Here is a 23935-nt window from a genome sequence, read left to right on the forward strand (position 1 = left end):
GATCTTTGCCTAATTGATTATTTACAAACACTGATGAAGGATTCCTTGAAATTGTTTCCGATAGATCCTCACCTCAAGAAAAGCATTTTCGTAAACAGGTTAGACAAATGAAATAGTAAAAATTTCTCAGAATGTTGTTTAATTTCTCCATCTTGTTGAATCATTCAATACAAGAGTGGTCTCGGAAATGCACTGAAAATCTGCACACCGCAATTGCTTACAATTACATTAGCATATCCATGAACCTTAATCAGAGTTAGAGATAATTTGTCAGGGCATTGTGTAAAACAATTGCAGTACAAGAACTGTCTCGTGGTGTTCTAAACCCAACTCACGGATCAGCAAACAACCGAAACCCTTGGGTCCTTCTTGAACAGTAGAGGATGTCACTACTTCATTGGTTGACAAAGGCTTTACAAAATACAAAACGAGCAAAGGGCCTATGTGCTTCAATTTTCTACAGAGATTCGTAACACATAAATCAACATACTCAACTCTTCTTGATGATCTCTGAAAATGGTAAGACTCCTACAAACTTAGCAAGGTGAAAATCTAGTCCATATCCATTTTCTCTTCCTTCTCAATGTTTTTGCTTGACCACAGCTTGATTGTTCGATCATAAGACACGGTTGTAATGAATTGTCCATCTGGCACCAAATAAAAGAGAAATGGACAAATAAATAAGCATTTGTGAAATGTGAAGGAAAGGTTTGAGATTCTAGAAATATCAGCTTCTATTATTATTTTTTGTGCGGAGGGTGGATAGCAGGAAATAAGCCCGTCATGGGAAACATTTTTTTATTAAAATTAAGAGAAGCATGGAAAAATATAACTACAAACAAAATTAGGGGTCCACCTTAGAATTACTAGGAAGTGAATGATAACTGAAAGGCAGAGAAAACAGCAAGTACTTCACATTCGTTCACATGACTGCTCTAATATGAGGCATTCTCAAACTGACACATTTCTTCACATAATTTTCTGGGTCCTGCTTGAAAAAGTCAGAGGGTGGAGGATTTCATGAATGTAGATCTAGAGAAAGTGGCTATGTTCCAAATTATAAGGTATGCTTATCATTATACATTAGTACAATGATAACAGAAGATGACCAACAAGATTTGGTCCAACAACTAAAGCTCAGCTTTTGTGCCAATTACCGAAGGTGTTCTATGACATATGCCACATCATTTATATCTTCACTTATTTCACATCTCTCTGATGGGAAGTAAAAGAAAATCATAAATCCGATCGTTCATCTGTTACCAATGTTCTTGGGTTCTGGAAGTGGGTTAGCTTCTATCCTACCATAAATGGTACCACAAGGCAAGACATCTCAGACTGTGAAAAAAGAACTAACAACAAATAGCTACACAAGTCATTCCCAGGTTAATGCATTATTATCTCTGTATAGCTTAAGAAAGCATAGGAGACACACAATTATTGTGTTGAGAGGAATCAGGAATGGTGGGCTTACTACCAAAGATGCAAAGCATATAATAAACTCAAGCCTTATACTTCTTAAATGCCTTCAGGATACTGTTTCACTCCACGAGAAGGTAATAATAGCTTGAAATCAAATGGAACTTACCTGCCGCAACATCCAATGACATGATTTTTGCTTCATGACCAGAGAGTGTTTTTACAGGCTTGAAATCCCTTGATGACCATACCTGAAATATAAGTTTAAGATTTAAAACATAAAAACAAGCAACAAAAAGAGATCCAAGAAGCAGCATAATCATGACAGACTTAAAAGTTATACCTTAGCAGTCATATCATAGGAAGCTGTAGCCAAAAAGTACCCCTCCTGAGGCTCAAACTTAACTTGAGAGATAAGATTGGAGTGAGCTGGTATGATGTAAGAAGATCTTCTCTTCCTTAAGTCCCAAATACGACAGGTATTATCTTCACCCCCACTAGCCAGATGATAACCATTCGGTGAAAAACTGACACCAAGAACCTGGAACCAATGAATAAAATAAGTAGCAGAATTCATATTTTAAGTCTTCCCATAATCCCTAAAGCATATGAGGGAAAAGGACACCACAAATCAAAGAAAGACTAACCGGTTTAACGTGGCCTTCTAGAGCAAGAATACTTCGCCCAGTCCTTAAATCCCACACTCGAACAAGTGCATCCAACCCGCATGTTGCCACTAATGAACCATCATGGTGAAAAGACAATCCATAAACACTCCTACTGTGACCTTCTTGCAAAAGCAGCTCTTCACCACTCTCCACATTCCATAATCTCCAAGTTTTGTCGAAGCTAGCTGTGCCCAAGTATTTTCCGGAAGGATGAAAAGCAATCCGAGCTAGACGGTCCAAATGTCCCTCAAAAGTTCTGAGGAGAGAACCTTCTGAGTTCCATAACCTTGCGGTCTTGTCAGCAGATGCAGTAGCTAAATAATTGCTTGTCGGAGAGAACACAACATCAGTAGCTCGTTCAGTGTGACCTTTTAGAGTGGAAACCTTTTGCACTTGAGGCATACTCCATATTTTTGCTATACCACTCAGAGAACTTAACACAGGAGAAAAGGGTGAAAAAGTGTCATGTGTTGCTTGAAGCCTTGAATCCATACTCATAAGTCATAACTGTTAAAAAGACACTCTAATAAAGCATGACAATTTTTTGCTTACGAGAATAAAAATCCTACTTCCAGTTCATTTGGTAGGATCTTGAAACAATCAAACATCTAACTGTTAGATTTAATATGGGAATCAACAACTACATCCCAGTCCCAAGCAAGCTGGAGTCAACTATATGAATTCCCACTAACCATGATTTTTCACATGATTTAATAGGGAATCGCTGGCAAAAAAAATAAATTAAAGCAGTATATTCCACTCATATGAGTCAGTAGAGGTGAAAAACAGAATTGGGGAACACTAACAGGTTTTTTAGTATATGAATCTACACTGAAACCTGCAGTTATCCAACTAAAAACAATCCATGGATTCTATCCCACCCACCTGTGATGCCCCCGCCCCCCAAAAGAAAAAGAAAGAATGAGGAAAAGAGTACCCTTGAAATAAAAAAAATAAAATGGGAGTGGGGTTAGGGTCATGTAAAGCAAGACAGACAGGCTCAGAAGAATACCAGGTCGCAAGCATCTTTCCATCATGTGAAAGCGAGCATCCAAAAAGGGGTCGATCGTCTCCAATTTCACTGCAATCAAGGGCCAGGCTCCCTGCTTGCTTTAAAGCCCAATCAACCTCAGCATCCACATCTTCATCTGGATCATCCCTTTTCCTCCTTGCACGATGGAGACGTAAAGCCGACTTAACTAAAGAATACTTTGCGATTTCTACCCTAGCATCTAAAAGTGCTTTTGATCCTTCTGTGTAAAAAGGGTATTGAATATCCTCCTCCTCTGCTGGTGCAGCAGAAGCTGCAGCTTCTTCATCCTCATGAGCTTTCATCAGCTTTTCCAGCTGCCCTTCTGCATCAAGCCTTGCCATAAGCATCCGCAGTCGATCCCTTCTTTCCATCTCCCTTTCTCCAAAGAGAGTTATGGGCTCGCCAAGCCTTCGCAGTCGAACTCGAACGGCCATATCATTTGTAGGAACTGCTAGCGCAGCAGCACGTCTCTTCATGAGAAGCTCCTGCAGGGCCTTTTCCTGCCTCTCTCGGACAATTCTACTCTCCTCAGAGATCTCATATTCTTGCGTGGAGCCCCCAGCACCACGACCGGATACCATTTCTTCAAGGTCTGAATCTGAATCACTCTCTTGCATTTCTCCATTCTGAGCTACCGGAGGCCTAAGGACAGGTGGACGAACAGGCAACGGAGCTAATGGGGGAGGAATAGGGGTAGGAACTGCAAGCCTTGGAGCAATTGCAGGCACGACAGGAGGAAGGATAACCATTGGAACAACTGGTGGAATGACAGCTGGAACTGGTTGAAGATTAACTGCACCTATAGCATTAACCACAGTTGAATTATCATCAACTAGAGTTGAAGGTTCTGAAGTTGAGACAGGAACTTCATCCTCAGCATCCATAGCATCCATATCCTGATCAGAGAGAAGTTCAAACAGTGAATACAAACAAAAGAAAACAGAACCATTCACTTCAGACATCAATCAGAAATAATCTCAAACCTACTTTCTGACCGAGTAGTTCAAGAATTTATTTTGCTCATATTATCCCCTATTTATACTACTAATTTTCCAGAATATCAAGTTATGCCATTTCTCTTTGAATTATGCAATCCATCCCACAGGCCAAATAACGAATTCCCAACTCATCTCCCTCAAGTTTCAGCCTTGTTTTGTGAGTTTTACCAGATTTCGTTAAACCAATCAGCTAAATGAACACTTATGCATGCTTATTAAAAGGAAAAGTGATGCTCAATGTTCAAATCAACTATAGCAAGCAAATGAAACACAATTGCACCCAAACACAAGTAATCTAAAAACATTTACAAAATTGAATCAGAACTGTAACTTCTTTTTATTATATGTTCACATCCAGTGAAGATGCAATGCTCCTTGACATAGCATTTCTTCTGAGAAATCGAACTGTTCTTTCTTGGACTAATAAATAGCTGTGTGAGTCGCATTAGCTCGAAACAGACAGCAAAAATCGCGGATAGGACATTGAATCAGAGGCGGACCGATTAGTACTTACTATGGATGTTGACAAATAGAGCAAAAGATAGAGACGCTTACAGGTCGCCGGAATATGCTAGTCGGGTAGACTTCGCGGTGACGGCGGTGGCGCTCCGGCGGAGGAGCAGCAGGGAGGGTTTATCAACGGGAAGAGAGAGGAGGGGTTAATGGGTAAGAGGAAAAAGGGGGAAAATAAGGAGAATATTGTAATTAAAAAAATATAAAACAAAAATATGGGTTTCACTTTCACAACTCCGTTTTTACGATTTTTAGGCTGCTCTAATTTCGATCATCCTTATTATGGAAAATTGCGTTAAAATCTACTAGCACAAACTGCTTTCATAAATCTATATTTTTATTTTTATATTTTTTAACCTATTTATATTATATTATTTATACATGGTTAAAATAACTTTTTATGTATATATAATAGATGCTGAATCTTATTCTGCTACTTTGTATGCCTATTTCTATTTTGAATCCTCTTATTGAAAATCTTGATTCCGCCACTGTCTATATCTATATCTATCCATCTATCGATCATATTTATTATTACTATAAGTAGTTGAAAGTTGAAATATCAAAATATCCCAATAAAATTGAGTTACTACAATAATGCCATTAAAAAAATTACTCTAAATTAAAATGTTATAAAATATTTATTTAATTATATTTAGATAGTAATTATATAATATTATAGTATACAACACTAAAAAATCCAAAAGTTTTAGTAAATACTATTCATACAATTAATAAATCAGTTAATAGTAAGATACTATATACATTTAATCGTAAGTCATTAGTATATGGATAACTTAGATGTTTAGGCTTCTCCTTATAGTTCGTGAAACATGTATTTTGAATTTTCATAGACTTAATAATGTGTATTACTATTTCCTTGACTTTATATCACTTTTTTAGTACTTAATTATGTTTATTTAATGTAAATCTTGAATTGCTTCATCTTCCAATCTTTATTGCAGTATTAAATTTTGAAATATCAACGTACATGTAATCAATCAAGGATTTATTTTCCTAATAAAACATAGGAAAAATTCTTTTGGCCAGAAAGGTATTTTACTTATGTTATTTTACCTTTTTAAACATTTTTATCCTTTTAACTTTAATACAGTTTAACTAAAACATAGAAAAAAGATCAGTTTATTTTAAAATAAAAAAGATATTATGATTTTTTAAAATTTCTTTTTCTAGGCATTTAGCATCACCCTAAAACATAACCACCCTTTTCATTCATTTTCACCATACACGAAGAGTTTAAAGTTATAATCATGATTTAGCATAATTGAGATTTTGATGATTTAGTGGTGAACCAGCATGAGGATGTAATCTTGGTTGCCTAATATATGTTGCTTCTTGAAAAGGTACTTGGTGTATGAAATGAAGTTTTTTTGTTATTTTCTTGTTGCATCTTTTAACCAAATTAAAATTACATACTTTAGAATAAACCTAAAGATTATGTATCACATTTTAAATTAAGATAATGGAGTTACTGGACTTGTATACATGGGAATATAGCATGGTTGCCTCGAATGTGGTACATCATTATTTATATACTTGTGCCTTTTTTTGGTTGGTAAAAAGCAAGTTAGTCCTATTTAGGTGTTTTAATTATTTTTTTATTATTATAAGTATCAACGCTAATTCTATGCCAGCAACTCCGATAATGTTAGATGTTATATTATCTTAATTAGGTTTACATAGTTCAACATTTCCTATTTAGTGAACTATTCCCTCTGGTCTTTTTTAGCTGTTACTAATTTCTTTTTAATAGTCAAATGATATAAACTTTAACTAACATTTTCAGATGTATTTTTTTCATCATATTGATATGAAAAAAATTGCAATTTATAGTACTTTCCGTAGAGTTTTTGAATATCTAAATTCTTATTTCAAAATATCAAATTAGTGTAATCTAAATTAAATTTAAAAATTATTCAAATTGACTTTCAAAAAACGCAACATGACAAGTAAAAAGGAATAGTGGGAGTAATAACTAAAATTGTGTTAAATTTAGATGATATTGTTGTGTTTGACTAAACACATACTTAGTACAATAATACATAAAATTAGGCATGTACAAATTTTATAAAAATAACAGTCTTTGAATACGTGGATTTGAAGATATAAAATTAGGCATGTACAAATTTAATGAAAATAATAGGGGATAAACGTGCAACGCACGTTTCCAAAGACTAGTACTACCTTAAAAGCACAAACTCCCTAACTTGAATGTTAAATTGTTATAATACCCCCCAACTTAAAACACTCAATTTAGTATATTCTATATTCTATATTATATTTATTTATTTGTTTGTTGTATATTATACTAGATAATGTTGCCCGTGCTATGCACGGGCCCAATAATATAAATGGTATATTTTGGGGCTAATAACCGAATTTTTGAAGTGATTGTTTGCGTGAATAAAGGAATAAGTTTTTTTATCACAAACCTGTACTTTCTTTGACACTATTTAAAGCATAATAAGACTACCCACATACAACATTTTTGAAATATTTTATGTTGTCAATTATCATGATTTATAGTATTTTTACGATAGATTCACTTCAAGAATCAGTGGAATTTTTGTATTTTTTTTCAAAACATATTTTATGTTTTCAATTATCATGATTTATAGTATTTTTACGCAATTTTTAAATATATAAAAAATAAGACAAATAAATTAAACTGGACCCAATATAGGTTATTTTTGTTGTCTCAATTTATGTGACACAAATGAAATTTGGAGAGTCATCCAAATTTTCATATTTTTTTTAAAAATGTTTGAAGTTATTAATTATTGTGATTTATAATATTTTTATGTAACTTTGAAATAATGTACATTACTGGTCACTTTGTCCTAATTTATGTGATATGGATAAAATTACAAAATTAACCCTTTTAAAATGTCTTTCAGATATTTTAAGTTGTTAATTATTATTATTTATAATACTTTTTTGGTAATATTAAAATGATATGTGTTATTTTTCTGTCCCAATATATGTGAGCCTGATAAAATTCTGAGAGTTAACCTATGTTATTAGATAGCTTTTAAATATTTTAAATTGGTAATTATTGTAATTTTTAATGCTTTTTAAGTCATTTGTAAATGATATATGTTGCTTCCTTGATTGAGACTTTTCCATTTGTGAGATATATATATATATATATATATATATATATATATATATATATATATATATATAATTTTAAAAAGGAGTTTATGCCCAAGTTCTACTATATAATAAATATAATATATAATATTCAAGAAAGTCCCAATCTTTAATATTATATATTATACTTGGGTATAAACATCTTTTTAAAAGTCCCACACGTATAATATATAATATTCAAGATTGGGAAAAGTCCCAATATTGAATATTATATATACTTGGGCATAAACTCCCTTTTATAATATAGTAGAATTAAAAGCTAATATCTTTTCACATTGATGGGTAGTGACTTTTTCGAAGGGTTGTGACTTTTTTTTATAGAGTTATGACTTTTTCGATAAGTTATGACATTTCTGAAAAGTTGTAATTTTCCTGAAGGGTTGTGACTTATTTGATAAGACACGATAAACACATTTATAGAGTTCTGACTTTTTCGATGAGTTATGACATTTTCGAAAAATTGTGATTTTTCTAAAGGGTTGTGACTTATCTGATAAGGCACGATAAGCACATTTTCATACTATCCTTTGTTGTCTATAAATAAAGAGGTTTTCTCACACTTTTAAACTACGATATTTGTAAGTTTTCTATTCTTCTTCTTAAAACAAGGAAGATTGTGAGAGTTGCTCAATTATGCAATTACAATATTTTTGTGGGTAAACTAGACAGATCAACAAAAAATGATGCAACAAGGAGAATGGAATAATTCAACTTTAAACGAGAAGACTATCTAGATAGGACATTTATTATAATTATTTAATGAGATATCAATATAAGGGACATACTTTTGTAATTAATTTGTACTTATGGGATATCTGCTTAGTTTCTCTATTATTTCTTATATAAAAAATAATAATTTAATGGACATTTCATTAAAATTTAAAATTAAGCATAAATTGGCAATATATTCCCAAAATATATTTCAAATTTCACTGTAATAATAAATGGGTAATATATTCCCACAATGCTAAATTTAGCATATTCCTTTCTACGTTGAGCAATATTCTCATCACAGCACATGCGTGTCAAATGCAGACAGAAATATCTTTTACTATTGATTTTGAGTAAATCCGTAATTCAAAATAGTAAATCTAATACGCTCGATAATCAGTAATAAAGACGATTAAAAATCAGGTGATCTTAAATTTAAATTTTAGCGTGATAATTAATTTCTTCTGATGATAAAATTGAATATTAAGAGACGTTTTCGATGGACTATCAAATCAAGAGAAAAATAGTCTAATGGCAATAGTCAATAGTGTCTGCTCTACTCTCTCATGTTGTATACTTACTAAACTGAATCAATACAAATCTTTGACTTTGGCTGTGAAAAGCTCCAAGTAGGCACACAGTAATTTAGAGTAGAAGGAGTGAAAGCCACTGTAAGGAAAGAAGCTTTTTCATTGATAATTCAAAAATTGAAAGAATATAAATAAAGGCGCATACGCGGGAAGGCCCCCCCTCTTTCTTAGAATTCAACATTTATGATATGTTTTGCATCTTCGAAAATGTAACACAAAAAATGACTCTCTTCATCGGGATGTCAGCAAGTTAGGAACAAAATCTTTAATTTCGGGGTTTCCCTAATACCATTTCATGTCTAATCACCTATTTACTAATTCCTTTTTTGTTTATTCATCTCTACTTAGTAAGAGATAATAATAACGGTAAAATTAATCGAGATGCATTGAAGTTGGACACAATTAGGAAGGATGATTTTGTCATTTTACACATCACCAATAAAATTATATCTCTGTACTACTAAACGTCGGTTGCACACCTCCGATGATGATGTCTACCGTCTTCTTAATCTCTCTGTTTCTCCGATTAATCCTGACCGTCCATTCACACAATTCACCACTAGATGAACGTGAAATTCGCCAGAAACTTTCCTTCCATACGCCGCAGCCGTCGCAGTCGCAGTCGCCGGAAAATAGTACTACTCTACACCTCCGGCCGTCCGGTTCATCGTTCAAAATTGCACTTTTCGCTGACTTGCATTTCGGAGAAAACGCATGGACGGACTGGGGCCCACGCCAAGACGTAAACTCCATTAAAGTTATGTCTACTGTGCTCGATGAAGAACAACCAGGTGATAACATTATCCACAATTTTGTAAATCGTTTGGTACGCGGACTAAATTTTATATATATATATATATAGGATTATAGTCCTTGAACTAATTTATACCGTCAACCAAACACAGTATAAATTTATTTTCAAACTTAATTTTGAGGTACCAAATATCCGCTAAATATATCAAGCGTTGGTAATCTTAATATGTTTAGTTTCATTTTTGTGTTATGAAACTTTCTTTTAGTATTAGCTTAGTTCAAAGCATTGTGGTTATAGGTTCGACAGAGCCCAATATTTTAGGTTAATATGCTCTATTTGTATTAAAAAAATCATTTGATGTGTATAAATTAAAAATCATGGCTCCGCCTCTAAGCAAAAAGGATGCAGATTAAGAATCTATAAACTAAAAATCATGGCTCCACCTCTAAGCACTGGTGTTGGATTACTCTGCATACTAAATCTTAGGCGGGTGGATATACATAGACGACTTCCTAAAGTTCGCCTACTATTTTCATTTAGTCACCTCAATTAAGACTTGTCAATCTCTCGTAACGTTTCGATACAGAATAAAAAATACTAACTCATATGTTTGTCTTATTTAATAATATATTATGATACTGACAACTAGTTAGATAAATTAATGTTAGTGGTGGGGTCTTACTATACCTCTATATGGATTTATGTTGCTGTGTGTTACATTAGTAATCTTGTGCTCTGTACCTAAAAATGAAGTCCCTGATGTGGCTGAAACATTATTATGATGGCCATAGAATTTGAACATATAAATGTGATATCAAGTTTGATATTCTTTTGCTCTTACATATTTACATTGTTTGTGAACAATATCTGCTATTCTGTACACTCTATTTCCTCTGGTCTCATCCATCAAGACTTGTTGTCATTTTAGTTTTGTTGTGCTTCAGATAATCTCCCAATGATGTTGATCATTATGATATTCTTAGGTGTACTTTTTTTGTACGACACGTGAGACTGAGTTGCTGATGTTGTTGAAAGTTTAATAACGTTTATGTAGTTGCTTGCTTTTGTTATCTGTTACCATATTTTGTTTATTATGTTTAGGTGATCGCACTATTTTGGTGATGTTACTGATCCTTTGCTTGTATGCTCTGCACTGCATTCCTATTAGTTGTCATGTTTTCTTCACTGTCATTCTTCCTTTTCATTACTACTTTGATTTGCTTCACTTGACCGAGAGTCTTTCAGAAACAACTTCTGTTCTTCCATGAGATAGGGCTAACGTCTGTGCACAATTTTACCTTCCCCAGATTCCACTTTGTGGGATTTCACTGGGTATGTTGTTGTTGTTGTACATAGATATATATACTGTGTTGATAACACTCGGTTGGGTTGAACACATGGAGTTGAGATGTTCTTCACTAATCAGCATATCCTCCGGATGCTTGTCTAATTCAAGATTTTTGTTGCAGACTTCGTAGTTTATCTTGGTGATGTCATTACAGCCAACAACATACCGATACAAAATGCAAGTTTATATTGGGATCAAGCAATCTCTCCGACCAGAGACAGGGGAATTCCATGGGCTAGCGTGTTTGGAAACCATGACGATATGCCATTTGAGTGGCCAATGGATTGGTTTTCATCCACCGGAATTCCCCCTTTTCGTTGTCCAATGAATGCTTCCTGTCCTAGTGAGTCTGAAGGTACCAAGATAAACTGATATCGCATAAACAAAGATGTAAAGTTAATACTTCCTTTGTTGAGATTTCAGTTGATTTCCAATTTGTAAATAGCATGCATATTTTAATGTTCCTTTTTTCTTATGGTTTCTCCAACTTAGCAAAAGTAGATAGAGAACTCCGGAAGACAAATCTCTGTTTTTGGCTTGAAATTTTATTATTGGCTTATTGCATCTCTTTACTTTGTCATGAATGACTTTCTTATCACTTAAAGAGTCAGTTTACAATATTATGTTTCTATACTAGAGACAGGTTTCATACAAAAGAGAACTTTTGGATGAGTGGAATTAGACTAAAAAGTTGATACTAGATTACTAGTCGAGGAAATGTGCAAAACTTGTTCAAGTGTTATAGTGTGTGACCTTGAATCTTGTCTTGCACTGAACCAAGTGGATTTCATCTAAAGAATTGCTAATGCTTCTAGCGGGTAGGATTATTAGGAAGCAAAGGTGGGAGCATCAAGGGCTCAAAGTGTTTGGAACTATATTAAACAGGAGATGAACACATTTTCTTACTCAAGATTTGGTCCTAAGAATTCGTGGTCATGTGTTTCCGACTATGTTCTTAAACTGTCGTTAAGTTATGACCTGGAATCAGTCATAACATGTATTTCTTAGATTCTGAGGTTATATCAAAATGCAGGTTTCATGCAAAGATAACTTTTGGATGAGTCGGATAGATCCCTTTTAAAATTAGTTGATACTTCTTTGTTATGTTATCTATATCAAACTTGAATGAACAATTTCTGCAGAACTTATTGAATTGTTGAAGTGTATAATCTTCAATCTTGACATGCACATTTTCTCCTTCCTTTAGGAATGGATCAAATGGATCCCTTATCTCCTTTTGGTGCACCCACCTGTAGGTATAGAAGATTAGGCATCGTTCGTAGAAAACCATATTTTTTTGAAATGTTTTCTACTTTTTGGTGTACTTCTTATACTAGTGTTATTTGCAAAAAGAACTATCCAAGTGGATTATGGAGATTATGAAGGACACGGATTAGGGTAGAAGGTTAGTAGGTAGCTAAGTGTAATCTTGCTTATCCTTCCATACTAGTAGTCGTAGTATTACTCTTGTAGGTTCTTGTTCCTTCGATTTCTATTACTATAGATTGTCCTTTATAATTTGTTTATTCTATTAATTTGTTGTAGTTATTGTGTTTTTTTTTTTTCTAATATGCCTTGTGTAGTATTTTGTCTTGGTTTCTTCACTCTTGTTATTTTCTTGAGCCGAGGGTCTATCAGAAACAACCTCTTTACCTCTCAAGATAGAGGTAAGGTTTGTGTACACACTACCCTCCTCAGACCCCACTTGTAGGACTAGACTCGGTATGTTGTTGTTGTTGTTGTAACGATCCAAGTTGATTTAATTGAAAGAAATTCTAATGCTTTTCGGTAAGATATGATTTGAAGAAAATTGCTTAAATTCAAGAAAGTTTCTATTTCAGGAGGCAAAGGTTGCAGCTTCAAGGGCACAACGCGTTTGGAGCTGATGATGAATGAACTAGAGATGAATAGATTATCTTACTCGAAATTTGGTCCTAAAGATTTATGGCCCAGTGTTTCCAACTATGTCCTTAAACTTTCATCTACGGATGACCCTGAATCAATCATAACATACATGTATTTCTTAGATTCTGGTGGTGGTTCATACCCTGAGGTAATATCAAATGCCCAAGCGGAATGGTTCAACCGCACATCTCAAGAGATCAATCCTAACTCAAGGTAATCAAATGTTGGAGTTTTAACCTCTAAATTTTGTGTTTGAGTTTCTCATTTGGAGTAATATTAAACATGAAAGGACATCTAACAGGGTACCGGAGATAATTTTTTGGCATATACCAAGCCAAGCTTATAAGACGGTTGCTCCAAGGTTTTATGCACACAGGAAGTGTATTGGCTCAATGTTTGTGGAGAAAGTCGCTTCTCAAGAAGCTGAAATGGGGATGATGAAGCTTCTTGAAGGAAGGTCTTCTGTGAAGGTAAAGGACTGCAGAGCTCAGTTTTCCATTTTCAATATTTTACCTGCCACAATCATTAGTGGCTGATTTCATGGCTACGACCCGTGACCTATAGGTCACTACCATTGCTCCAAGGCTCCCATTCACTCTAGAATAATTGTTGTTCATAGATGAAAAGGATAATGCTGTTGTTGTTGTTGTTCTGTTTGGAAAAATTAGAAGTCTTAGTCAGTGACGGAACTAGAGGAGCAAAGGGGTTCATCCAAATCCCCTTCTCCAGAAAGTCACATTGTATATATAAGGTCAATTTTTTCGTGTGTATATATAGTAGACAACGAACACCGTATGTAATTATTTCTTTTGAGCTGAAGGTCTATGGGAAACAACCTCTTTACTCCACAAAGGTAGATGTAAGGTTTGTGTACATCTTATCCTCCCAGACCTCACTTGTGGGATCACACTAGATATATTGTTGTTGTTGATGATGAGCCCCGTAAAAATTCTACCTCCGCCGATGGTCTTGGTGATAAATTAATATTCTTTTGGATGATGGCAGGCTGTGTTTGTAGGTCATAACCATGGATTAGATTGGTGTTGTCCTTACAAGGATTTCTGGTTATGTTATGCTAGACACTCAGGTTATGGAGGATATGGAAACTGGCCAAGGGGAGCTAGGATTCTAGAGATAACACAACAACCATTTTCTTTAAAGTCATGGATTCACATGGAAGATGGTCATGTTCATAGTGAAGTCCTACTGAGCTCTACAACAAGAGAGGAGTGATCAACGGAGTTCTTTTCGGAGATCAACCTGAAGCAATGAAATGTTGCTCGACTTTCTTGGAGATCGAAGGTCTACGTTATCCTAACTTCAAAGACGTTGGTTCAACCCTTGAATCATGGAGAAATTCAAAGAGAAGAATTAATGAAATATATACAGAGAGTTTGTACTCACAAAGATTCATCAATAAAATTATTTTTCTTCGTATTTTGTTTGTAATTGCGGTTTCAATTTTCACATGCTATTGCTTTTCTCTTTCAACCATTGTACTGATCTACTAAATTCATCGAATTGTTCTAAAAGATGAAAACAACTCTTTTTCATATTTTGTTTGTGATTGCGATTTCATGTTTCACACCCGAAATATATCCAACACTCTTGCTACTTTTAGTATACATCCAACTATGCAATGTGTTGCTATTTGGTGAAATAGTTGAGATTCACACAAATTGATCCAAATATTACAACAATAACATATTCATGCCAGTATTATTTCATGAGTGAGATTTAAAAAGAAAGGACTAGAATGTGCATGTTATGAAAAAGCAGTATATATATAGTGCCGGAGCCACCTTACAATTATGGGGTTCATCCGAACCCCTTTCGGCGGAAAATTATATGATTTATACATGGTTAAAATATTATTTTAGGTATATATAGTAGATGTCGAACCCCCTTCGGCTACTTCGTATGTCTATTTTTCAGATTTTGAACCCCCTTATTGAAAATCTTGGTTCCGCCACTATATATATATATATATATATATATATATATATTCATGCCAGTATTATTTCACGAGTGAGATTTAAAAAGAAAGAACTAGAATGTGCATGTTATGAAAAATAGGGGTGCGCATCGGTTGGTTCGGTTCTGTTTTAGGTGTTATTGGTTCGGTTTATCGGTTTTCGGTTTGTAAATACTTCAAACCGATAACCAAACCAATAACATATTTCTTATCGGTTTTTGATTAATCGGTTTATGGTACTTAACGGTTCGGTTTTCGGTTTAACCAATAAGAAAATACTCATATATATTATATACACGATAAGAAAATTTTCAAATAAACCATATGATTTTTCCAACATTTGGCATGAAAGTAATAATCATAAAAGTAACAATCATTTTTCTTGCAAGTTTAGACACTAGACACATTCAAAGGAAAAAGTGTGAAAGTAACAATCGTTTAACCATTAACAAAAAGTGTGAAAGTAACAATCGTTTAACCATTAACAATAAGACTAGTAAATTTAGTATAGTCTTATTGGGTTATCGGTTTAACCATTAACAAAAATTATAAAACCGAAAACCGAACCAATAACCCAATAAACAAATTCGCAAAACCATTTAAAAACCGTTAGCCCAATAACCCAATATCAATAAACCAATAGTGTTTTTTTCGGTTCGGTTTATTGGTTAAATCGATTTTTGCACACCCCTAATGAAAAAGCAATATATATATATAGTGGCGGAGCCACCTTACAATTATGGGGTTCATCCGAACCCCTTTCGGCGGAAAATTATATGATTTATACATGGTTAAACTGTTTTTTTAGATATATATAGTAGATGTCGAACCCCCTTCAGCTACTTCGTATGTCTATTTTTCAGATTTTGAACCCCCTTATTGAAAATATTGGCTACGCCACTATATATATATATATGTTGGTGTTGACAGAGTTAGAGAGGGACCTATAATAATAAGTACTAGCACAAGTTTATTGTAATGATGGTTACTTTCACTTAATTATTTTGTTTTTTTAATTATAACTTTCTGCGCTAAAATCCATGCTTAGATATCCTTTAAATCATTACACTTTCCCAATTTGTATGTCTCCATGGTCACTTGGATGATGTATTTATTGATTTTACAGATAGCCATTAATTTTTATTTTTTTTAATACATAAAAATTAATGAATTAATTTTTTAAAGAAAAAATCATTCTCTTGCCTATGTATCACTACATAGAATGGCTTTTTGCGTTATTATCATGGGGTATGATAATATAGGTGAGAGTCATCTAACCTTAATTCAAAGGTTTCAGTTGGGAGCTTTGAAAATTAGAAAAATCCACATACTATGAGATAAAGACTGAATCATTGCGTGTATAAGATAATTATAATGAAAATGAACTTTTTGGTTACAACTTCTGACCATGGAAATTCTTGTGTTTCAAAAGGTAGTATTAGAAAAATGTCCAATTTAAAGGGGTTTGCAATTATGAGTGATCATTTTTTTTTTTTGTATATATATATTTTTCATATAAAAAATCATGCATCAAGAAATGATTCAATCCAATGTAAGGTACAATAAATGAAGCAGAATGTGCAATCATAAATTTGAAAAAAATGACATAATGCTTTATTCAAATGGGAACCTTCTAATATACTCTTTTGTTAAGTTATTAGGAACTCAGATTGTGACGATCATTTTCAATATTTGTTTATGTATTAATAATTTTAAAATTAGTGATGTTTATTAAAAACAACTATAGCTATGAGTACCTTGCCAAAGTATAATTAGAATTAACTTTTATTTTACAATTAATTTTTCATTTTTTTATATTGTAAATTAAAGGCAATAATTATCACTTAATTACCAAAATTGGGGTCATTGAACAACTCAAAAGATAAAAGCTACAAATGAGTCGAAAGAGAATAGTCCCCATTAAGTACATCTTTCTACAAGGGGCCTAAAAAAGAAAAAAAAGTATACATATTATTTGGACAACTTTATGAGTTGAAAAATGGACACAAATTCACATGGATAATCTATGATTTAAATTATTTGTAGTGGAATTTAAAGGGATAATGTAATTTCTTTTTTACACCATAAATATTGTTTAAGACAATTATTTGTGCTAGTTATGAAGGAGAATTTTGACGTGAATGATAAAATTATTGTCATATGATTAGAAGATAGCATGTTTGAGTTATGAAAAAAGTCTCTGACAAAATACAAGATAAATCTGCACACAATAAACCTTTATGATTTCTGATCTGATTCTTCCTCAAACTCCACAGACTTAATGCACAAAGTTGTTCCTTCACTTGAACTAATTATCTTTTTGGTGACATAAAAGAGTTAAACTATCACAACATCATTAAATGTAAATATATTTTTTTCTTCAAGAAATCATGTATAAAGGGTTAATCAAGTAACTTCACAGCACCAACATGGGTTGTGATGCACTGGTGGGAGTGATTCACCCTTAACCAGAGGTCTCGGGTTCGAGCCCTGGGTATGGAGAAAATCCTGTTGGGAGCGTCACCCCCGAGTGGGCCCTGCAGAGCGCGATCCGAATTTAGTCGGAGCTCCAATGTGGACTCCAAACACCGGGTGAGAAACAAAAAAAAAAAACTTCATATAAGTAGATAACAAAATAACACGATGGATGTAATTCCTTTCTTCTTAATTAGAACTTTCATATTTGAGTCTTGAATACGTAAAAAAGTAATAATCTTAATATATAATATTTTTCATGCGAAACAAATTTGAATTAATCAAAAACACGACACAAAGAAAAGGAGAGTCAATACAAGGAAAAAAGAGAAGAAAAAAGAGGACCCTTATTGAAGGGACTTCCTAAAAGTCACAATTCAAGTACTAGCAAAAGTCTACATAATTGAAAAATCAATTATTATTATTATTCTTTTTTTTTTATTCTACATCAGCACATGGTATGCTTCTCAAAACATAATTAGTAAAGGACATTTTACTCTTGGATATATATATATACATGTATCTTAAATATGTTGCCACATGGAACAACAAAAACATCATATTCAAGAATCACTTCATAAGACGCACTTGCATTTTTCCAAATCTTGAACATGTCCTTCAAATTTGGTGTTTTAATTTAATCATCTTTCTTTCACCTACTCTAGGTATGTATCCTAATTTTTCTAATTTTGTTTCTCATAATTACCTTGTTTTAATTGAAAAAATTATGAAAATTGCTCCATTAAGATTTCAAGTTCTTGATTAGTCTCATGAATGGTTTGATATATATTACAATAATAATGTCTTTTTTTTTTTTTTGCTTCCTACGCCTGTGTCTGGTATCCGCATTATAGTTCAAATCATGTGTTTGTCTTTCTAAATTCATTTACTATGTACAATTATTAATTCCGAAGTACTAGAATCTCGTACTTATAAACTTCAATTCCTGAATTTTGCCATGGACATTGTAGCTCAACTAAATTCCAACCTTAGAAGTAAAGTGTTGTCTAACAAATGCGACTCTATATATACTCAGGCTCGAATTCCGAGACCTCTTATTAAGGAGAAAGGTATCCTTACACTCCACCACAACCCCACAAACCTTGTTGATCACAAGAATGTCTTGTTGCTCATGATTATGCAAGTGAATGAAATTGAATTTCTTGTGTTTTTTTCCCTCTCTGTTTGGTGATGTGAAAAGTTGTGCATGTCATGTTTCATTATTCTTTGTTTTTTTTCCCTGTTTTCTAAATGTAAATTATCTTGGAACTTCTTTGTTTATTGATAAAATAAAATAGAACTAGCAAACTCAAGGAGATTATTTTTTTCCCTTATCAAGAATAAGGTGAGTTTTCACAAAGAAGGTGATGGCATGTTGTTGTTTAGATGAATCAGCTTGCTGAATTCATAAAATGGGAAAGAGAAGAAGCTGGTTTATATTTGTGAAGAGACTACTTTTCATTCCTGAGGCAAAACCAAAATCTGAAAAGGTTTGATAATTTTTCTTTAAATCTTGATTTCCCTTTTTTCTATTGAGAATTGGTTGATATGATTCTATAATTAATATGAAATAAACGGCAGTACGAAGCATCCCGTGTTCACGCAGGATCCAGGGAAGGGATGCACCATAAGGTAGTGTGAGTTAGACAGTTTACCCTGACGCAAACAATAGTGGCTAATTCTATATATGATTTGAACCTGTAACATGTAGGTCACATGGAGACAACTTTATTGTTGCTCCAAGGCTCCCCTTCGTGTGATTTATAAGATGAATGTGGAAATATAGGTCACGAGTTCGAGCCGTGGAATCAGCCGTTGATGCTTGCACGTCAGCATAGGCTGCTGGCTACTTTCATTACACCCTCGTGGGGTGCGCCCCTTATCTGGGCTATGCGTGAACTCCAGGATACTTCGTACATCAGGCTTCCCTTATCTGTTGAGAACATGAATGTTGATTTGTTTTAATTTTCAGAAACCAAAGAGATGGAAATGGTTTTTAGGAAGGTTCAAGTTCAAGCAGTGTCCAGCAATTGAAGCACCTCAAAAAACACTAGCTGAGGCAACAGAACAACAGAAGAAACATGCTGTGGCTGTTGCTTTAGCAACAGCAGCTGCAGCTGAGGTTGCTGTAGCTGCTGCCAATGCTGCAGCCGAAGTTGTACGCCTCACCATCGCTCCATATGAGCTAGAGAGGAAGCGGAGAAATGCTGCCATCAGAATCCAAACCACTTATCGTGCACACCTTGTGAGTAAATAAAAGTGTTCTTTCTTGTACAACTTAAGATTTTGGATGACATGGTCACACAATTCAACATGGTATCACCTTAAAAAAGAATTGCCATGTGCTTTTCCGAGAAAAAACGATTAGGCTTGTTAGGGATATATATATGATGTGTATTTGATTGCTTTATGTTATATTTTAATTAGTAAATCATGATGAAACTTAAAAGGAATTATCAGTAAACTGTAAAGAAATTGCAGCCTTTGCTTCAGTTTCCACTAATGATGAATATTATAAGAATTGAAGTTCAATATTTATCAATGTTACGTTACGAAAAGCGAACAAAAATAACTCTTTCATGTCAATCTTGTTATTCTCCTTTGCGTTATTACAAAATTTTCCACTTCGTTGTCGAAATGCCCTTATGTCCAATTAAAATGTGTCTCTCTGGGATTTTCTGTAGGCAAGGAAAGCACTAAGTGCCCTGAAGGGACTCGTGAAGCTTCAAGCAGTGATTCGAGGTGAACTTGTGAGACGAAGACTAGTTGCCAAATTGAAGTTTATGTTGCCCTTTCAAATGCCAAAGCCAAGAGTTTATCATATCAGAGTTCCTACTGTGGAAGAATACTACGAGAGTATCGAAAAGAAACTTGATGATAGCTCGAAGGAAAGTGTGAAATCTAATGAATTCAAAGTAAGAGAATTAATAACACACAATATTTATCATTGTTTGAGCCTCTGATTGAACTTAAATTTGTATTTGTTTTACTCTAATGATGACGTCTGTCGAACATTGTTTTGCTTATCGGCAGCTAAAATGCAACAGCCAAAGGACTTGGGATTTCAGTTTGGCTTCTAAGGAAGAAATTGACTCCTTGTTTTTAAGAAGACAAGAAGCCTTTGCCAAAAGAGAGCGTATGATGAAATACTCGTTTTCACATCGGGTAACTCACTTGCATTGAGAATTTCGTAGTTCTCTTATAATGATACTTACTACTCCCTCCGTTTCAAATTTTTTGTCTTACTTTCCTTTTTAGTCCGTTTCAAAAAGAACATCTCTTTCCTTTTATTTAAATTTCAACTTTCCACATGACATGTTTAACACCACAAAATTTGAAAGTTTTCTTTACTTTCTTAAATTTCGTGTCAAGTCAAAACCAGACAAACGAGTAATACATCATGTTTTATGGTTGAATAACTCAAAATGGTTTTTAGGAGAGGAGAAATGATCATGTTATGCAAGATCCGTTAATCATTAAGGAAAATCGAAGAAGTTCCAGGTTCGATCAATGGGCAGAAATCGAACCACAGAGGAAAGGAGAGCTATTTGAGCAATTGAGGTCATTTGCAAACTCAAGTAGTCCTCTAGTTGGCATGAACCAAATGAAACAAACGCGTAAACTAGATGTCACAGAGGATTTTAATTCTCCGTCATCACTACCAAGGAGATCATTTTCTCATGTGAAACAGAAATCAATTGGTGATGATAGCTCTTTACCAAGTTCTCCCATGTTTCCTACTTACATGGCTGCTACAGAATCTGCAAAAGCAAAGACGAGATCGATGAGCACACCAAAGCAACGACTAATGCTAAACGAAACATATTCAGTTCAACATTCTCCCTACATGCTCAACCATACTTCTTGGACTTCATATAATGGTGAAGTGAACAAAAGTACCAAAAAGAGTGAAATCTCTCAGCAAACATTTCTATAAATATAAAAGGGTTTTGCCGAGATTGAAAAGCTTATCATGCATTGCTTGCTCAGTTGCTCGATATTTCCAGCAAGGCAAAATGGAAACTTCAATCAAGAAGAAGCTATAATCTGCATATAGAGCCACTTGTGTAATTTATACAAATGGATTGAGGAAAAGAAGTGTTTTTGTTTCTTGTTTTCTGGTTTTATACTCTTATAGACATCACATAAACATGTAAATAGTTCAAAGTCTCTCCTTTCTTGTTTGTTTTTGCCTAATTTTTTATGCTTCAGAGAGTTTGAGTCTGTTAAAGGCAGTGATGGTTGGTTTTGTTTGATGGTTGACGTTTTGTTTGATGGTTGACTCCTGTAATCATTTCTACTTCCAATTTTGCAAATGAATTTCCTCTGGTTCTTGCTTGCTACATTGCAACGTCCTTTCTCTCGATTCATCGTTCAAGCCAAGGTATTTCCTCTATTCAACTAAGTTTCTTTGAAGAATAATCTTACAAGCTAGTTTAAGTTTTCCTTTCCTGTTTTTAACAATGGAATTTGAACCAACCAAAAGCAAAACAAAGGATCCTGTGAATATAAGGCAGCTTGGTGCATGAAGCATCCCGTGTTCACACAGGGTCCGGGAAAGGCTACACCAAAGGGGGTGTGACGTAGGCACCCTACTTTGAAGCAAGCATTCCACGGCTCGGAACCCTGGCCTTAAATGATACACATGGTTGCTGCTGATAAAATCAATGGTTCAAATAAAAGGTGTTTCATTATTGTAATATATTGCTTTCTTTATTAGCATATGATGATTTCAGTACATAATGCCTATAGGCTACTTTCTCTTGAAGCTGGAACTGTTATTCAGAATTTACATACATACAAAGGTAAGTCCTTTATTCCTTTTAATGCTCTCCTCTTGCTTTTTAACTAGTTAAAACTGATCTGGTACTTAGGTTGCTTGTTTGCTGAATATAGACCGAAATGCTTCTCGATTTCAGGGTTCTTTTGATCTTCATCTAACAGATCGAAAATGTAGGTCTCTATTGGACCGGAAGGCCTTTTAGGACTCCCTCCCTTCACATGCTGAATCAGATTGTTGTTACAAGTCCTGGCATTGTCAATGGAAGTTAACTGCCCTGCTCCAGCTGAAGGCCAACCACTCTCCGATACAACGATCTGCAAAGACGAGCCACCAGCTTTTTCAAGGGCCGAGTATGTAGCATCTAAGATGGCATCAAAAAGGTTCTTATATCCTCTTCCATTATCATTTACAACAACTTCAGGTGATGTGAAAAGTGCATACTCAAGCTTAATGACTGGATTGTCAACTACTGCAAAGTAAGGATAAAGGTTGACAAGCAAAGGAGCGCGATTCATCACAAGGAAGTTGATTATAGGTTCGATGAATCGTAGAACAACATCTTTGAATCTTCCATTTGATGGAGGAGAAGTATCTGTAGTAAGTCCAGTTTCAATAGCTGTGGAAACTTTGATCTGGTTTCCGAGACCGGCTCCAGATATTGCGGTTTGAATGTTCCTTATGACATTGAAAAGAACAGGTACATACTTAGAGTTTTCATTGAAGGGACTAACTTCATTTCCAACAGCTATATACTTGAACTTGACATTATCATAGTTCTTAACATTGTTTTGGATCCATGTATTTGCATTGTCTTGGTTAGCAGCAACGTTTTCAAGATCCGTGTTCGGGACACCTAGCATGACCTCAGTGTTGGAGCCTCGGAGCGCCTGAAGGGTCAGCTGGTCAGGTTTGTATATTCTCATTCTTCGAATATTGTTTCAATTGCATAGTGACACAACATCTGCTGGAGATGGTAATCCATTCCCTAGCCTTCCATAACAAACTCCACTTTGAGCACCTGCATCACACAAAACATAACATTAGTTCTACCTATAGCTCGTCAAGCTATGTTACTCGGATCCTTCATTAATCTCATTATACCTATTTAGCCACAGATGACAAGAGAACGAGCACTTCGTTCAAAACTCGAGTCTAGTACCTTCATGTATACAATACTCATGCTTGAGTCCATGTCACATACTAATATTTTGTGTCTAAGAAGAAAGAGAGAGAGATACCTGTAAAATCTGGGGTAGTTAATGTAAGTACACCATAGAGAATCAAAGTGAAAAAATTGAAATTTGATAGTTTGCTAGCCATTTGGGAAGAAAAAATAAATCCAACTATGGCTAAGTGAAACTAGAAAAACATACCCTTTATATAGAAAAATAAATTCTATTGTCAAGTCAAATCAATCTATGAAAAAAAAAAACACCAACCAAATTGAATTATATTTAGCTAACAAGTATTGTAAATACGTATGTTGCTTGGACTCTTCAAAAATGGCAACGGTGTGTGTCGAATTCGCCAAAAGTAGTGTATTTTTTGTGAATCCGACACGGGTGCGGCATCAAAAGTGAAGAGTCCAT

At 34.2% G+C, this 23935-nt stretch overlaps 4 protein-coding genes across 8 annotated transcripts; 2 read left to right on the forward strand and 2 right to left on the reverse strand.

Annotated features, from left to right (window-relative positions):
- Positions 1-109: 109 nt before the first annotated feature.
- LOC125818615 (U4/U6 small nuclear ribonucleoprotein PRP4-like protein) lies at positions 110-4040 on the reverse strand. Its single transcript, XM_049498117.1, has 5 exons — positions 3100-4040; positions 2067-2520; positions 1763-1960; positions 1589-1670; positions 110-647 (listed from the first exon to the last, which is right to left on the reverse strand). Exons 1-5 carry the CDS (start codon positions 4011-4013, stop codon positions 553-555), a joined length of 1743 nt encoding a protein of 580 aa, XP_049354074.1. The 5' UTR covers positions 4014-4040; the 3' UTR covers positions 110-552.
- A 5528-nt stretch (positions 4041-9568) lies between these two features.
- On the forward strand, positions 9569-14543 carry LOC125818622 (probable inactive purple acid phosphatase 16). Of its 3 annotated transcripts, none has more exons than XM_049498123.1 (5): positions 9569-9897; positions 11330-11563; positions 13038-13326; positions 13415-13583; positions 14119-14543. In XM_049498123.1, exons 1-5 carry the CDS (start codon positions 9591-9593, stop codon positions 14344-14346), a joined length of 1227 nt encoding a protein of 408 aa, XP_049354080.1. In that variant the 5' UTR covers positions 9569-9590; the 3' UTR covers positions 14347-14543. The 3 variants fall into 3 exon arrangements, with proteins under 3 accessions (XP_049354080.1, XP_049354081.1, XP_049354082.1); XM_049498124.1 differs by having other exon boundaries at positions 13050-13326; XM_049498125.1 differs by having other exon boundaries at positions 14132-14233.
- A 3518-nt stretch (positions 14544-18061) lies between these two features.
- Positions 18062-21818, forward strand: LOC125818623 (protein IQ-DOMAIN 12). 3 transcript variants are annotated; one of them, XM_049498127.1, is made up of 6 exons: positions 18062-18228; positions 18959-19053; positions 19536-19808; positions 20248-20478; positions 20597-20728; positions 21000-21818. In XM_049498127.1, the coding sequence occupies exons 2-6, from the start codon at positions 18976-18978 to the stop codon at positions 21498-21500; spliced, it is 1215 nt and encodes a 404-aa protein (XP_049354084.1). In that variant the 5' UTR covers positions 18062-18228; positions 18959-18975; the 3' UTR covers positions 21501-21818. The 3 variants fall into 3 exon arrangements, with proteins under 3 accessions (XP_049354084.1, XP_049354083.1, XP_049354085.1); XM_049498126.1 differs by having other exon boundaries at positions 18135-18228; positions 18903-19053; XM_049498128.1 differs by having other exon boundaries at positions 18135-18228; positions 18903-19053; positions 20248-20449; positions 20595-20728.
- Positions 21819-22252: 434 nt separating this feature from the next.
- LOC125818627 (glucan endo-1,3-beta-glucosidase, acidic) lies at positions 22253-23680 on the reverse strand. The gene is made up of 2 exons (XM_049498131.1): positions 23585-23680; positions 22253-23364 (listed from the first exon to the last, which is right to left on the reverse strand). Exon 2 carries the CDS (start codon positions 23267-23269, stop codon positions 22412-22414), a length of 858 nt encoding a protein of 285 aa, XP_049354088.1. The 5' UTR covers positions 23270-23364; positions 23585-23680; the 3' UTR covers positions 22253-22411.
- Positions 23681-23935: the final 255 nt, after the last annotated feature.

Source organism: Solanum verrucosum, unplaced genomic scaffold (assembly GCF_900185275.1).
Source record: "Solanum verrucosum unplaced genomic scaffold, falcon-dt-bn FXZP01000252.1, whole genome shotgun sequence".
NCBI classification, from domain to species: domain Eukaryota; kingdom Viridiplantae; phylum Streptophyta; class Magnoliopsida; order Solanales; family Solanaceae; genus Solanum; species Solanum verrucosum.